The sequence below is a fragment of the Triturus cristatus genome, chromosome 5_2 (assembly GCF_964204655.1).
Source record: "Triturus cristatus chromosome 5_2, aTriCri1.1, whole genome shotgun sequence".
Classification (NCBI taxonomy): domain Eukaryota; kingdom Metazoa; phylum Chordata; class Amphibia; order Caudata; family Salamandridae; genus Triturus; species Triturus cristatus.
The window spans coordinates 764,381,859-764,399,532 of NC_140588.1; the positions used below are offsets into that span (position 1 = coordinate 764,381,859).

A 17,674-nucleotide genomic window follows, 5' to 3' on the forward strand; every position below is an offset into this window, starting at 1 on the left:
AGTAGGACAAAGAAAGGCAGAGACACTTACTCTGCTGCTACTCTCTTCCCTTGCTGCACAAACAGGCTGCCTTGTACCATGAACGTACGAGTTACTTACCTTCGGTAACAATGTATCTGGTAGAGAAGATTCTAGCCGCAGATTCCTTCACGAATTAACCCCAGACGTGAGACTGGATCCGTAAACTTTTTTGCCACAGCATCCATGTGCGCCAGGGGCGGGGCGACATGCGACTCCACCCAGGCGTTGTCCACGTACGTGACGTCAGCGAGGTCACATAAGACCCCGCTCCGGCACGCATACGTCAGTTTTCTTCGGAGAAATTTTCCGCACCACAACGCGGAACCACCAAATGAAAAACTGTGGAAGCAGGGTAACAGTGTGCGAAGAGCAGAACATTTGGAAAGAAACAGTGACTAACACCACCACGAGAGTAGTGCCAACACCACAGATCCCAAGGGCAGGGAAAGAAGAAAGAAGGAAGAAGAAAGAAGCAGAAACCTGCGCAGTCTCCCTGCCAGCCCATAGACAACCTCCAATCCCTGTACCCCAGATGAAAAGAACATGCGTAAAAGTCATGGCACACGTAGTAAACCCACTCCCCCCCCATCCTGAGCAAGGAATGGGACCAGTCCCAAGACAGACCACAAACTTTCAAGTCACCCCAACCTAAAAGGCAACCACCCACATGAGACAAGGGCAAGACATGGCCAGATGACCCTTATCAGAGGATAGCAAAGGAAGGAAGGGAGGACAGGGAGAGAGAGCAATCCCCCCCCCAAACCTGGTGTAGCCAGAGCAGCAGGGCACCGGAACCCCATCCATCAAAGATCCAAGGAGGAATGAGCCACCCACAGACGGAGTCACCCATCAAGAGCAAGGAGGGCACTCACAGGAGACACAGCCCCCCCCCCCCCCCACCACCCCCTGTGAGGCGAGTACCGAAGACCAAACCAAGAGTCCTCGCTGAACAGGGGAGGAAGGGCGGGCCGCGAAGGAATCTGCGGCTAGAATCATCTCTACCAGATACATAGTTACCGAAGGTAATTTACTCGTACATCTGATGGAGACTACTAGCCGCAGATTCCTTCATGTAGAATAGATACCCTAGCAATACCCCCTGGGAAGGAGGGTCTGCAAAAGGACCCCACTAGCCAATGCAGGACAGAAGGCCCCACAGGGGACCAGATCTGTGGACCAGGTAGAACCTCGCCCCTTCCAGGCCAAGGGAACCCCCATAAGCAGAACCCCACCGACCAAGGGGAAGTAGGAGGGAAAGAAGGCTGAAGAGGCCCATACACTCCAAGCAGAGGAACCAAGGGCAAGGATGGGAGGTCGAAGCACCCCGCTCCCCCACAGGCAACATTGCTTCCGCCCAATGCCAAGACAGGAAATGCAGAAGAAGCCTAGAGGGCCCAAAGAAACTAGGGAAAAGAAGGTGACCCCACTCCAGAAGGAGAGCAGCCTGCGAGCCAGAACAGCGCCGACAGCCAAGGCCACCAGAAGCAAGAAGATTAGCCCGAGGCCCCAGGAAGGCCGAGTAGGCGACACCTGGCAAGGGAGAACACAGGATCATCCCAGACCTCCGGACAGGAGCAGGGAGAGGAGGAGATGCCCGGGCACACCACTACGATGGGCCGCGCACACGCCCCCAGGAAGCATAGCAACCTACCTAAACACCGAGGAGAAAAGGCACCCGAAGGCGACCAGAACCCTCCAACAAAGTGCAAGCTATAGGACAGCTACCACTATCCACATAGGGTACGTTAAGACCCAAAATAAGGGAACCCTCTTTGGAAGAACTTCCGCAGCAGAGGACAAAACAAAAAAGCCACGGGTAGGAAAAACACCCCAGCTGAAGGCTTGACAAGCAGCCCAAGCAAAGCCTAATCTCAGGGCCAAGTCTGCGCAATAACTCCTGCAAAAACCACACAATAACACAAGGGCCGTCCAGCAGCCAACAAAGCCAAAGTCCCATGACGTAACGGCCAGAAAAAACAGTCTACGGCCAGACCAACCAGCCTACGAGGGCCCAGAGTCAACCCAACTCAGAAGACACTGAGGAGGGGACGGAGGATGAGGGGGAATAAGGTGGTGGTGGGGGAGGACGACGGAGCCCCGCCAGAAGCCTTTAAATAGCGGAGTCGGCCAGGGCATGGAACAGGCTGCCATCAAACGGAAGATCAACTAGTCACTCCCTAAAATTTTCAGGGAACACTCCGTTCCTAAGCAAAGCAAGGCGGCGGAGCACGACTGAAGACGCCATGGCCCGGCTGAGACGTCCAGAGCGGAGTGGAGAATAAACGCCGCAAGCTCCCGACCATCCAGTGCAAGATGCCGCAAGTCCACCCGACCAGACTCCTGGGACTCTGCAGATCCCAGAGACTCAGCCGAGTCCCACAAACAGGAGGAGGCCCTAGACAGCATACACAAGGTGTTAAGGGCCTGCAGGCCCACGCTGGTCGAGGCGAACATGTTGCGCCCCCAAGTGTCCAGCCAGAGGGCTGCCCGGGACGGCGGAGCCAACAGCGGCGGCAGGGAGGGAATAGTCCGCAAAAGTGGGATGGCGGGAAACATGCCGGGTCACGCAGTGCCGGAGGTGCTGGTGCAGAAGGTGCTGAGGCACTGGGTACCCTGAGGCAGGACGCCTCCAGCCAGTCAGGGAATAAAGGAGCGAGCCTTCACAGGGGAGTAAAATTTCCTCCCACCAGAGCCCTGGTGAAGGACCTCCAAGAGATGGTCCGCCGGAAAGTGAGCCACTGGGGTCGCCCATGCGCAGGATGCCCACGGCTGTGGACACTGCATGAGCGAAGGCCGCACCAGCCTCCGTAGGGCCCCGTGGTGGACAAAGCAGCTCCTCCGTGGGAGACAGCTGCAAACTAAGGCGGCCATCTGAGGCCAAGCGGGGCGGGCAAGGGCTAGCCCTGGAAGTCAGAAGAAGCCGAAGAATGCGGGACCTGCAGCTCTTCAGATGGACACCTTTGCCTTGGGAAGGGTGGGGAGCCGCCCTTCGACGCAGGAGAAAAGGACTCCACACAGCGACCAGTCTCCGGGGAGGCTGACACCAAGATACAGCCTGCCTCCGGAGAAGGAGCGTCCGAAGACGAATCCATGGTACGACCCCTGCGCAGAGCCGTAGAGTCCGCCGCTGGAGGCAGGGCGCCGGCACCATCTGGCGTCAGACAAGGCACCTCCAAGTCACCCCGCACCGGAGACCAGAGTAGGGCTGGAGCTGTGCCGGCCCCGGGCAGCGTCGGCCCGACCCCCGCCAAGGCAGCCACCTGCACAGGGGAACGGGATGGGTCCGGGGAGAGGCACAAAGCCATCTGCCGGCCGCGGCCCAGAAGGAGGCGAAGATCACTCGGCAACCCAGGTGGCAGCGCCAGAGACGATATAATCTTCGACTCGCCCTCCGACGAGGCAGCCATCTGCGGGGACGAACGAGAAGGGCCCGGAGAGGGACGCGGGGATCCTCCCTTAACCTAGACCTGGAGCCGGGCGAGGAGGGTCCACCGACCCTTGTGGCTCCGCACGGGCCAGCTGCTGCCAGCGCCATAGCAGCGTCACCTCGGCCTTAGACAGGACCACCTTGTCAAAGGACCGAGAGGGGCCCGGGGATGCGACCAGACCTCCCACGACACCACAGGGACTTCCGCAGGAGAGTGTGGCGAGGCAGAGATGCTGTGGCGTGATGGAGGTGCCCCAGAGGAGCCACACCCAAACACCACATCCTCCAAGCCTGGATCTAACCCAGTCAGTGCCGGAGCCACAGAGGGCCCTGCGGAGGGCGAGGGATCCGGTGAGGCCTGTAAAGCCACCGCGTATGTCTCCATTTGGACTTTCAACGCCCCAGCACCGGGAAACGGTTGATAGGACGACACGCGGGGCCGCATCACCCGTGGAGAGTCCACACACTCGGCAGGCAGGAACCCAGCACCCAGGGACAAAATGCGACACTTACCCACCGGGGAACAACGCTCACGGAACATCGGAGAAGGGCGAGGACAACGACCCCGGCAGTGTCTGGAGCTGTCCGCCAAAGCAGACTGGGGGAGGCCGTCAACCTGGAGAGACGCGCCGACAGAAGTTTGATGCGGCACTCCCGCCGCGACTTTGGCTTCAGCTGTTGGGACGCCGAACAATCTGAGGCGCTGTGATCCTCCCCCAAACACTACATACAAATGAGGTGAGGGTCCGTCGCAGACATAGGACGCCCACAACTCGTCCAAGTTTTAAAGCCCGAAGGCATGAGCACACTGTTCCACCAATATGAAATGGAATGAAAAAAGGGGCCTAAACAGGCCCGAGCAAGGACCGAATCCGCGTTGCACGCAGAAAAGGAAAAAACTGACATAGGGGCGCCAGGGCTGGTCTTGTGTACTCGCTGACTTCACGTACGCAGACGACGCCTGGGCGGAGTCGCATGATGTCGCCCCGGAGCGCAGGGATGCTGTGGCAAAAAGGTTTCCGGATCCAGTCTCACGCCTGGGGATAATTCTACATGAAGGAATCTGCAGCTAGTAGTCTATCAGATCCACATTTACACTACAGTGAAAAGGTGTGTGCATAATGACTGATCCAGTACATAATCCTATGCATTTTATTTACATTTACATTTCAGCCATTGGATGTGAGCAGTTCAGTGCAGCACACAAGTAATAAGTAAAATAGATATGGAGAAATAAATATATATTTCTCCTAAGATTTGCTCAGCAGCCACACCCAGTGCCATAGAATGTCAGGAGTTCCAAAAACAAAGCCTGTGAAGTCTTGCTTCTACCTCATGCCTCTTTAATCAAACACAAATCACACTGTCTCTTATTCACTCTTGCAAGTTATTTTTCTTCCCTTCTTCCTCCGTCACTATTTGTCCACCTTCTTTCCCCTCTGTTTTTCTCTTGCACTGGATCAAAGCCGGTTGGGAAGAGTGCCAATCCCCAAAAATGAGTGCTTGTGGGCCCCCACCTGCAACTAGGGCGAAATTTAAGCACTGGAAAAATCTGCCTGATGGTTTATAAAAGAGTACAAACAGAATGACGTTGTTTTGAGAGCACTGAGTAAGCTTATAGAAATTCATTTTCATTTGGCATATAGACATCAATTCCATTTTACTACTCATTTCGTTAATAACAGTCTTTTACAGTTAGGAACACTAAGTTTGTTTACCGTAAATCCAGCACACTCCTACGAGTTCCAGCACCGCAGCAATCAGGATGCCCCATCCAGCACAAAAATGATCAATCAAATCGACCCAGAAAATTCCTGCCTGTAAAGATAACAAAACTAGTTTTTCAAGTATTTGACCCACAAAGTAGAAAGTATTTCAATATTAAATTTGGACTTAAAAGCTTCCTTAATTTATAAAATCAACATCAGGAGGCGGCTCCTTCACAATGGCAGAGGAGCGTCGCCCCCACTGGCTCAGAGCCAGCAGGTAAAAAAATAAAAGTATATACTATAGTGGTTTTATTTTTCTTTTCCCGGCTCTGAGCCAGTGTGTGCAAGGAGGGGCGGGTCCTTGGCCATGGGGGGGGGGGGGGGAGAGAAGGGGGTTAAGGAGTGGTTTGTGCACTTGTAAGTGCACATGCGAGTTTGGCCAACCATCTCCAACGGGTTGTATTGAACAGCCTGGTTGGAGAAACCGCACAAACTCCCTGTCCTGAGTGGAGCATCAAAGCAGCCCGCTAAGGCCAATCCCTGTGCTGATCTCATATCATGAAAGCGGCACAGGGATTGCACAGCGAGTCTCTGCTGCTGGCCCAGTGTCTGCTAGGACCAGGAAGCAACAGAACACAGGCGCAAGGAGCGATGCGGCCTGCAGCTTCAGGTGTTTTTTTTAAATTAAGCTCCCCACGCTCCCTCACCTACTAATTTTGTCGGCCAGCACTGACCAACCTCTGCAGAATCCATTGTGCCTCACCTTTTTAGGGAAGATGTTTCTGCACTGTAATTCTAAGAGCCTGATTCACAAAGATAAACTTACACTTTAGAGTACATTTACGATTGTTTGCTATTCACAAAGGGATTTATGAGTGGATAGGACGGTCCTATCTTTTTATGTGCAGAGACTACACATGTAAATATTGTACTAAATGCCTTTGTGAATAGCAAACAATCAAACTTACAAAAGTATAAGTTTACCTTTGGGACTCAGGCTCTGAGATTCTAAGGTCCTGATTCCAAGTGGGATGCTTGGAGATGGGATATTACCCCCACCCAGTAAATGTTAACATTTTGGGTTGAGCGTTTACTGAATAGCCTAAATATTTCTGCTTATGAGTTCACACAAAATGTGGCAGAACATGCAAAAGTTGATGAATATCACACCTGGATTCTTCATGTATTGGTATAATCGGGCCTTTCTCCCTAGGAAATTACGAGGTTCCGGCAATGACTTCACACCTTCGCTATGTTCACAAAGGGGTTGCACCAAACATAAGGATTTTAAATCTCACTTAAAATGGAAACTAAATGTGTATGGTTTTCCACTAAATGATATTCTAAACCAATATGAAAAGCCTTTCCCTACACCATTTAATTTGGGATGCATCCTAACCGGCCGCACCAATATAATACATTCACCATTCCCTGCATTACCTGCCCGATGTCCATGGAGGAAGTAAAGAAGTTTACAGTACCCACAAACATACAAGTGTGTAGGTGTTACTCTACTATTGCGGGTAGGAGCTCCATTCAACAGTGCACTTTCAGTGTGGGTGTGGCTGACATTTGCAGTAGGGACGCTGAAGCATACCGAGCAGCAGACTCCCATAATCTCATTAGCGAGAACAGCTGTCCAATAACACAGGACACGTCTCAAGAGCTCAGGAGATGGAAATTTCTAAAGCTAGACATTGCAACAGTAAGGCAGAATGGAATGTAAAAGTCAGCTATCAGTATCATGCTGATAATTCTATATGACTTGGGTGTCCTCACTTTGGTTTTCCTAATTAAGTGGTGGAAGAAAACGATGACCATATTTAGTTTTATAGGGGACAAAATTCTTGAGGAATAAGAGTTGGGGTCAAGCATAGAAACCACAATCCAAAGTAATTTCCCAGAGACAGACATGCGAGTCAGAACTGCTGAGCATTCTTTTGTATAATCAGTGGTTAGTTTCTAAACTTTCCTTACTTTGTCAATGTTTCTAATTACATACATATTTGTTTAGCAACCTTTTGTACTTACAAATTATATTTTAAAATATTTTTTAGTTCAAATATTTTATTGATTATATAAGAAGTGCATTGGTAATACAACAAAAATATAACCAATCAGAATCAAATATAATACATTAGTACCGAAGAACAAAAAAAAATATTCATAACAGAAGTCAATGGACTCGGATAAAAAAAATAGTAAGCATATCAGTATTTAAAAATATAAGTAACAATCACAACACATAGTAAATGTTATAAAAATCATCAAAAAACAATACAAATCCCAGAGATATGGAGCGGGCAAAATCAATATATATATATATATATATATATATATATATATATATATATATATATATATAGATAAAATGGGGAAAGAAAAATGAAAAAGTGGGGAAAAGACAGAAGGAAAAAGAAATGAGTCAAAGAGGTAGAGGGGACATATGCTCCTGTAAAAGAAATAAAGAAGTAGAATCAAAGGGATACTGAGGTACCAACCCCTGAGAGGACAAGTTCATATAGTTGTCCAAAGACCGCCATACGTTACTAGAAATGGAAGGCGAGTAATGCTGGTTCTCAACTAAAGTATGAGCTCCACGAAGGTATGAGACCCCATGCCCACCATAGATAGGAGATGAAATGATTTCCATTCTGTTAATCGGATTTTAACAGCAATGGATAAGAGTAAATCTAAGAGCTCCAGATCCATATTATCAAGGGGTGAAGGAATAACTGTAGTCCATGGACCCAATAGTATCATAAGTAAAGAAAGATCTATAGATATATGTTAAAGATCAATGATCAGTGTTTCTGTATCAGGCTCCAGAAAGGTTGCAGTAATGTACATTAAAAAAACATGCATTGATGGGTACCTGCTACTAAGTTACAGTTCCAACAATGATTGGAATCTCGAAGTTTCAACTTGTATAACCTAGCCGGGGTCCAATGAAGGAGATTTAATGTAAAGAATTTAAATTGAATAAGTGAAAGAGTAATTTATTACGTAAAGACAATTTCCCAATCAGTTGCTATGTAGCCTGAGAAATGTTTAAAAACGTAATCTACGAAATGATGGGACCATTTAACAAAGGTGATTGTAAAGGGAGTGGAGGTGATAAAAATGTATACATTTTAGACACAGTATGGCCTGAGCGAAACCACGTAGAGAGAAGTGATACAATAACCAAATCTGTAGAGAGGGATATTTTAGAAAGTTTAACCTTCAATTTAAAAAAAGAATACTAAGGTTATATGTTTTGGCTAAGAGAGAAGGGAAGCCGGTAATGATTGGAATCCTAAAGATTCACCCATCTGATACCCTTAGCAGCACACGAAGAGGCCGTAATAGGATCGAGATCTGTACCAAGTTTAGGATTGTGCAATATAGAGGACCCATCTTGATTTATGAATAGGTTTGGATACTTTGTCAATACATTTTAGTGCATTAATCGTATATTATATGTTGAGAATGATCAAACCCAAGTTTAGAAGCTGTAAGAAGGAAAGTAGTGGAAAAGGCAGTACACAGCTCACGTTCAATATAAATCCAAGGGGGTAAATGGTGGGAGTCTGGTGAGAACCAAAGTGCACCTTGAGATGCAAGGAAAGCAATCGGATACAAGTTCCAATCCGGAAAATTGCATCCGCCCAGGATAGAAGGTTTCCTAAGGTGTTTAGAAGCAATTCTAGCTCTTTTCATTCCATAGAAATTTTGAAGAAATTGAATCAATCTCATGGAAGAAGGTAGATGAAAGCTTTATAGGCAACGGAGGATAAAAAGTTAATAATCGGGGTAATAATTTTAAGAGTTTGTAATCTACCCCACCAAGAAATATATTTAGGAGACCAGGAAGACAACAAATCTTTAACTTTAGATATGATATGGAATTGGTTAAAAGTGATTGTTGGACTTGGCCCTTTTTGCAGGGTCATCCCTGAACTTTTTGCCTTCCTCCTGTATTTTGTCTGACCTGGTGTTGGCTGTTTTATGACTCTGGGCACTTTACCCCTGCTGATCAGTGCTAAAGTGCAGATGCTCTCCCTATGGTAAATTGATGTATGGATTAGTGACTCCATGATTGGCTTATCTGATTTACTGTCAGACCCTAGTACAGTGCACTGCATGTGCCCAGGGCTTGTAAATCAAAGGCTGCTGGTGGGCTTGCAGCACTGGTTGTGCCACCCACAGAAGCAGCCTGTAAAGTGTGTCTCAGGCCTGCCATTGCAGAGCCTGTGGGCAAGACTGGTACTGCCATGTTGACTGGGCAAGTGCACCCACTTGCCAGTGCCTAAACCTTCCCTTTTCTTCATATCAGACACCCCTATGGTAGTCCCAAGGGCAGGGTGCATTGTAAGTATAAGGTAGGACATGCCCCGATGTGTTTGGCATGTCCCGATAGTGAATTACAGCCATTTTCGTTTTTCTCTATTGCAAGGCTACCTGTTCCCCCATAGGCCAGAATGGGCAGTTTGATTATAACACCTTATAATCCTAACTGACCCAGGGAACATGGTAGAAATTAGAGTTTAGTATGCCTAAACTCAATGATAAAATACATCTTTTAGTGAAGTTGGTTTTAACATTTTGTTTGAAAATACCAGTTTTAGAAAGTAGGTATTTTCTTGCCTAACTATCCAAGCCTGCCTCCGTTAGGTTGTGTATTCCTTGTCTGGAGTTTGAGTGACATGGGCTGGGGAAATTCACGGTGACAGGGTGAGTCAGCATAGGGCTGAATCGACCCCATCTCCATGGAGTGGTGGGAGGAGATGCACCTGGGACCTGAATATGGCTGTGCCTTCCCTCCACAATGCTGGCTCCACCTCCTGTGGTGCGTCTGATGGCCCTGACCCACACTGTCAAAGGAAAGAAGGAGTCCTGTAAACAATGTGCTCCAAGACTGACCAGAACTGGAATGGACTAGCCAAAGGCCTCTCTGCCTTCAGAGAACAAAGAAATTAGGTGTATAAAAGGGGAACCCAGATCCCAAGACTTTAGATCACTTCTGGGAAACAAGAACCACCTTTGCTGAGGAGAGGAACCAAAGAGAGACTGCAGGAGGAGACCATCCCTATGCTGTGTGCTGTTTGAGGATTGGCCTGCAGTGGTTACCTGATTGCCAAAGAAAGGAGAAAGGACTTTGCGCTACTTTAATCAACCTGTAAGAAGATCTCCAAGGGCTTGAACTAGAGCTTGCCTCCTGTCTGAAGTCTCATGGATACAAGACTTCACCAACCAGCTCCCCTGAGTTCCCTTGCTGGGAATCTGAAGTGCCTGCTGTTGAGCTGGGCCTTGCGAGACTGCGTGTCACTTGGAGCTGGAAGCGTGACTCAAGACGAAGAAGCGTGTTGCAGCCGCAGCAGTTGTCGCCGCATCGCTGAGGAAGCTTGCCGCGGCTGCGGACATCGCATTGCCGAAGCACCTCGCATCATCGGAAAAGAGTGTCGCCGTTGCAGCAGACGCGTCGCATCATCGGAGAAGCTTGTCGCGGCCACAGCAGCTGTCGACGCATCGCTGAGGAAGCGTGCTGCCACTGCCGCTATTGCATCGCCGAAGTGCCCCGCATCACTGGAGAAGTGTTGCAGCAGACGCCGTCGCATCACCAGAGAAGCATGTCGCAGGGCTTGTCGCGGCTCAAGAAGATTCACAGAGTTGCCGCACAGCCGTCGGGCATGCACACATCACCCCTTCGTTGTCACAACATCAAGAAGATGCCATTTTTTGTTCATTGCACCGGTCATCATCGCATCTTGGCGTTGCTAGTCACATCCCCACAGAAGCGCAGAAAGAAACCGACGCATCACCTCCCCATGGGGTGAAGAACAGACGCATCACCACCTCTCTGGTAAAAATAAATAAATAAAACGCATGACCGTCCCCTACGCAGCAGTAGGAACTGATGCATCACCTTCCCCGAAGCAAGGAACCGACGCATCACCCTTCTTGCGTGTAATGAACCGACGCATCACCATACCTGCAACTCTGGTTGTATCACGTTACGCATCCAAAAGGTACATTGAACGCTAAGTGTCGCATTTACCATCTAAAGAGAACTAAGCTATTTCTACCAATTTTAAAGTACAGTATTTTAAATTTTTGTTGTTTGTGGTCTTGTGTCAAGTCTATATAAAAATACGTATTTTTATAACACAAGCTGTGTGGTGTCCGTCTGTAGCGCCACTGTATTACTGTATGTGTTCACAAATGCTTTACACACTGCCTCTGAGATAAGCCTGTCTGCTCGTGCCAAGCTACCAAGGGGGTGAGCAGGGGTTATTTTAGGAGTGTACCCCTTACCCTGACTAGACGCAAGGGCCCCTATTTGGTCAAATGTACCTACCTCTGCCAACTAGAGACCCCCAAATCTAACCGCAAGGGTATAAGATAGATCCAAATCCCTAAGTATTTAATACGAGTTGATTGCCATTTAAAGCCTGAGTCACCCATGTGAGAAGAAAAGCACAACTAGTGCTCAGTTTTTTCTTTGTTAAGAGTGTACTCGGAAACAAACGAGAAATCCTTAATGTTAGAACTAGCAGGGGTCAACGCAACGAAGCCAGCAAGTGTGGTCACAGCGCAGCACCTACCTGGTACTCGGGGCACCTGCCAACAGTTCCTGCACCCTTGTGGACGCCTGGTTCCCCCGCCGCCTCTCGCCACCTGAGGCCGCCGCAGGGTCGAACCACAGGCCCCAGCATTCTCCTTTGCCCCGCCCACTTCCGCCGGACTACGCGCCCGGAGGCGCTACATATTCCGAGGCTCCCTCCGCGTCGCGGGACGCGCGCGGGTGGCGCCGGGAGAAGCCCGGGACAAGGGCGGGACCGTCTGTGGCCGTCCGGGGCCGGAAGAGGCCGGGCTGGGCTCACCCCCTAAATTGTTGGTATCTCCATAACCGGCCCCATACAGGTACTGTTGTTGATCCTTGTGATTTCCTGCATATTATAGGGGTTGTGGACTGGGATCGTCAGTAGCGGACTAATCTCCACGGCAACTTTCTCTGAATGCAAGCACGATAGAGTGCGGGTTATTCAGCGCTATTCTTCGGACTGTTGAACTTGTCTCAGGGCTTTCTTGTGATTCTAGGTATAGCCCTGTCCAGTAATAGTTATGCCAACTCGCTCCGGGAAAAGTCTGAGGGGGAACGAGGGGGGTATGGTGGGCACCATGGATCAATTTATTACGCGTGTGGCCAATGTCATTGACAAGGAAATCAGTATGGCTGAACGCCGGCTATCCCAAAGTCCGTTTATTGATAGGCGCTCATCGATTGGCCAGCTAGCCCAAATATCCTCCCCGGACCGAACTTCGCTGCCCAACGCCCCCCACTCCTTAGATCACCCTCGAGTTGCGGCCTTGAGGGCCAACATCGAGGGCCTCGAAAGCCTGACGGCCACGACACTCAACACCCAAAATCAAGTGGCTCCCATCCCAGCAGTAACTAAGTTAGGCACTCTTTCCTCCTCCCCACATTTGGTTGATTCCACCATTTCCCTAACTTTGCCTTCTATGGCGGACACTGGGGTTCAGGCTGAAATCCATCCGGCCACTACTAAGAGTGCAAGATCCGCTACCCCCCGGATAACCATACTGTTAAAGAATCACAAGAACAAGAGGCGGGTAGGCGTTAGGAGGGGTGATCTCAATAAAGTAGTGGAAGGAGCACTTAGATCGCTTCAGGAAGAAAATGATCTTGGAGGGGCCTGCTGCTATTGTGTCCAAAAATTCTGCTGCGGATAGTGCAGCGACTTTCCCCCTAGATCCCCTCCCCACTAAAAAAATGGAGGATATAATAAAATCCTTACTCCTTCCAGTACTTGACAGAATTAAAGGGCTAACTGAGCGTGTGGATAAGTTGGAACAGACAACTTTAGACAACTTTTTTTCCCTAAAATCTTTCATAAAAATGCAGTTAAAGACGAGGGAAGAAGGACTTGGGGGGAGGGTGGGGGGGCATGACGGCAACACGCTGTCAACAGCTCTATATAGCTCAGCAACCTCCACCGACAGGATACCAGTTGGGTTGGAAACACCTAACTGTAACCTCTACCCTACTGTGTTAGTGGAGGATACTGCCAGTCATCCAGTTCACACCTCCCACAAGCACGTGGCTAAATCTAAGACTCCCAAGGTTCCAAGCCATATCTCAGGCAACAAGATGACACGCCCCTTAGTCCCGGTTGGCTCTGGCGACGACAACTTATTTAGCATGTCTACCCCGCCAGCAGCTCGTAGTATAAATGAGACCCCAACCGCTAGTTCAACTGGAATTGCAAAGGCAAACACAGTGGAGCCTGATGAGGCCCCTTCCTTAATGCGGGTCCCCAATATAAATCTGCCTCCTGATTGCCAGCCCTATGTGGTTGTGCTGACTGGTGTACCGGTCCTCAGCCCGGGCAAGAATGAGCCCTATACTGACTTGTTTAACAAGACTCTATTCTGGCTCAAAGAGAATAGACCCCTGCCCGAGTCATGGGAGGGCCGGATAATCCATGTACGCAGAGTGGGTTGGATTGGAAGTAGGAAAAAATCCACCAAAGGGGATTGCATTATAGTGAACTTTGAAGATCCAAAGGTTGCCAGCTACATATGTAGGGGCTCTAGGAAGGGAAATAGCTCAGTAAGCAGTGTGGGCTCAATCGATACCCGTGATCTTAGTTATTTTAATCCTCCTAACCCGCTCGTGAGACAAAGTGGACTCCACACGAGGGAGAGCTGGGACAGCTACCCTTCCCGTGGTAACACTTCTAAATTCAGCTTATTCAACATAAACTTCAGCCAGCCACAGGTTTGTCCTTGGCAAGGCTATTGACACACAACTTGCCCTAGACATGAGTGCCACATTGAAGCACCTGGTGAATTAGCCATCGGTAACTCTCCCATAGGAGATCAATTGGGGAGTCCCTCCACTTGTATTCTCCCGTCTCTACCGATCCCGTGCGGACACTCAGGCTACACATGATTCTAGTAGGGATTCGCCCACTAAGAGCCTCTTGACTACTTAAGACGTGGCTCCACTTGTTGGTGATGTAAACAATATTACTAACTCTATTCTCACTACAAGTGCATTAGCCCTAAGTCAGGGAAAGGACCCAACTGCGCCTTTGAAGGTAGCCAGCTGGAATATTGCCGGTTTAGCGAGAAACTTAGCCATCCCTGATTGGAATGCATTTATTGAAACCTTTGGGATTTGCCTGTTCCAGGAAACTTGGTGCCTGGAACCACAGCATAAGCTGGGCTTTACTACCTATTTTGTTCCAGCTGTTCGACCCAAGGAAGGCAAGGGGCGCCCTTCCGGTGGGCTTTTAATTTGGGTAAGCATTTCCCTGCGGTGTTCTATTAAATGCATTGCCACTATTTCCCCGGATTTACAGAGACTCTCACTTCGAGGCCCGTGTGGAGGGCCGGAACTTGAAATACTTAATATTTATGTTAGAGGCTCTAGGGGTGGAGGATCTATTCTCTCTCCAACCGGCATTGATGAGGAACTTAAAAACTGTGGCTCAAACTCCCTTGTCCTATTAGCGGGGGATTTTAACTGCACTTTTGAACCTCTTGCAGCGGAGGATGTGCTGGGTTATAGAGATGATGCAAGAAGAGGCATTCCGCCCCTGTCAATTGCTCCAATCAAAAGATGGTCTCAAAATGCTATAGACCTCAATGCGCTCTGTCTGGAATACGGACTGAGAGCTACCAATGGCAGATCTAAGTCTGACCAAAAGGGGGCACATACATTCAACAGAATAGGCCATTCCTCCAGGATCGACTACATTATGTTGAACTTTTGCCTGTGGTCTTTCTTGGTGGATATGGAGGTCCGCCCGTCTATAGACCGTGATCACAACCCCTTACTCTTGTCTTTGTCCCCCTTGTGGAAGGGCAGCCCTCCTACCCCAATTCCTCATGTGTGGAAATTGTCACACGAAGTATGTCCTTCTAACTGCGGCAGGCGCCTGAAATGGAAGACCTTTATTGGCAATGAGGCCAAGATGCGGGAGGCACAATCCATAATGGCTAATATCTCACCGCGCCTAGACTCCCCCTCCATCAGTGCACCAGAGGTATCTGCAGTTTTTGTACAAACCACAAAGGCTATAGGTGAGTTATTTACAGCCAAGAATGCGGGCAAGGGGGCCAAGAGAGATTCAAGGAAGGGCCCACCCGGGTGGTTCTCAGATTCTTGTCGAGCGGCCAAAAGGGAACTATTAAAAGCAGTAAAAGCTAAGAATAGAACCCTAGTATGTGCAGCCAGGGGCAACTACAAGAGGGCACTAATAAAAGCAAAGGCAAATTGGGAAGACCAGTTTTGGCGCGACCTCAAAGCCGCAAGCACAAGGAAGGATGCAAAGGGTTTTTGGGACCTTTTGAGATCCAGGGAGAAACCTGCGGACACAATGATTACGTGTAATGTACCAGAGAGTGCATGGGTTGACCACTTCACTAAACTTTACTCAATGGCTCAGGAAGCGGGAGTTAGCTTGAGTGTTCGACACCCTTACGACTCTGCCCAATTTAAGGATGAGCTTCTGTTTACACCCAAGGAAGTGGAGGGGGCAATAAATAATCTGGTCCCCAACAAAGCAGCAGGTCTGGACGGCATTCCCGGAGACCTGTTACGCGCCAATCCAGAACATTGGGGAAAACTCATCTCTGCCCTATTAAATTCTAATTTTGAAGGGGCAACTTTTCCGACTTCAAGGAAGGGTGCTGAGGTCGTCCCTATTTTTAAGAAAGGCTGTCAGAACGACCCAGCTAATTACCATCCAATAAGTCTTTTAGATACCTCACAAAAGGTGGCTGGAAAGGTAGTTCTAACAAGGATATTGCAGTGGGTGGAGGATAAGGGCATTCTCTCTGACTTTCAGGCAGGGTTTAGATCAGGCACGGGGACAATAGAGCAATCCTTTCGACTAATGATGCTCTACTGGAAGGTTGTTCTTTTGGCCAAGGGCAGTCTATACCTTGCCTTTATAGACTTGCGGACTGCCTTCGACCTAGTTCCCCGTAGCCAACTCTGGAGAGTGCTAGACGAACTGGGTATCCCACCCTATCTGTTAAACCTGTTAATAAATCTTCACGCGGACAACTTTGCACAGATCAGGTGGGGTAGCCAGGGGCAAAAAACAGCATGCATCCCTGTAAATAGAGGGGTACGCCAGGGATGCGTTCTTGCTCCTACCTTGTTCTCCTTATATGTTAATGGAGTGGTGGAGCACCTACTCCAACACCCAGCAGATGCACCATCCCTGGCTGGCAGAAGAATACCTACCCTTCTATTTGCAGATGACACCCTCCTGATCTCAAAATCCCCGGCAGGTTTGCAGAGTCTATTAACTAACTTTAAGTCTTTCTGTGATGCGAGAGGGTTAGTTATTAACACTGCAAAGACCAAGTATTTGGTCCTCAATCCCCCTAAAAAACTGGCTAAACCACCGACCTTAGATTCTGTCGCTCTGGAGAGAGTCTCAGAGTTCGATTACCTGGGTGTCCGACTCTGACTCTATGAGCTGGAATTGCCACCTTCAAAAGATGTTGTTGACCCATAAGAGGGTGGTGGGTGCCTTGCTCAAGGAACACCGCGCTTCATCCAAAAAACTCATCGCTGCCGTTCTGGACATTTACAGGGCAAGGGCTGTTAGCGCTGCTCTATATGGGGCCGAACTTTGGGGGGTTCAAAAGGTAGATCTTTCCCGTTCGGAAAATAAATTCCTTAAAGATCTAATGGGGCTTCCCTATAGCACCCCAACCCTCCCCTTGTTTCTAGATACGGGAATTCGCCCACTGAGCGATCAAGCAAAGCTTCGCCCTCTCCTCCTATGGGCAAGAATATGGAGAACACCAGAATTATCCAGCTACGCAGACGGCCTAACCGACGTGCTGGGTTCATTAGCCTGGGCCAAGATTCCTAGGATGCTTGATTCCGGTCCAGGGAAGACATGGCTTGGCAGTTCGGGCTGGACTGTTCCCATGAGGCACAGGGTCAAGACTGATTTGCATATGGCCATGTCTGAACTGGGGTGGCGTAGTGGGCAAAAGAACGATGGATTTAACCCAGATCTCTTGACTGGGGGAGAATGTCTGCATTGTCAGCATTCCGTCCATCATTTGTTTGTTGTAACGGTGACTTATTAATGGCACTGTCTTCCCCACCTAGGTGATAGCGCATATGCTGTGCGGTCATTCATCCTCACTCCTTACCTAAACCCATCAACCCCAAGTGAGAGACGATAAAATGTGACGCACAAATCAACACGCAACGTTGTGGAGCGCACGTTTGGACTATTGAAAAGCAGGTCCCGCTGCCTCCACAAAAGCGGAGGCGCACATCAGTACAGACCCATCATCTGCTGAAAGATCGCAACTTGTGCTATGCTGCGTAACCTTGCCACTAAGAAAGGTACAGCAGTTGAATTAACTGACTGAGGACGATGATGAATTTGCACAGCCAGAGCCCAACACAGCAGGAGTGGCGCCAGCACCAGATGGGAGACAAAGACGGGGTGAGATCACACGCAACTAT

The 17,674-nt window shown here is 49.1% G+C and overlaps 1 protein-coding gene across 3 annotated transcripts in view; it reads right to left on the reverse strand.

The window, feature by feature from the left end:
* Positions 1-17,674, reverse strand: part of LOC146829240 (sodium- and chloride-dependent neutral and basic amino acid transporter B(0+)-like) — a 190,977-nt gene that overhangs the window by 17,885 nt on the left and 155,418 nt on the right. For all 3 annotated transcript variants that reach the window (XM_085607867.1, XM_085607869.1, XM_085607868.1), the window contains one exon: positions 5,167-5,266. In XM_085607867.1, the coding sequence (XP_085463993.1) occupies positions 5,167-5,266 (100 nt within the window). The remainder of the gene's footprint in view (positions 1-5,166; positions 5,267-17,674) is intronic.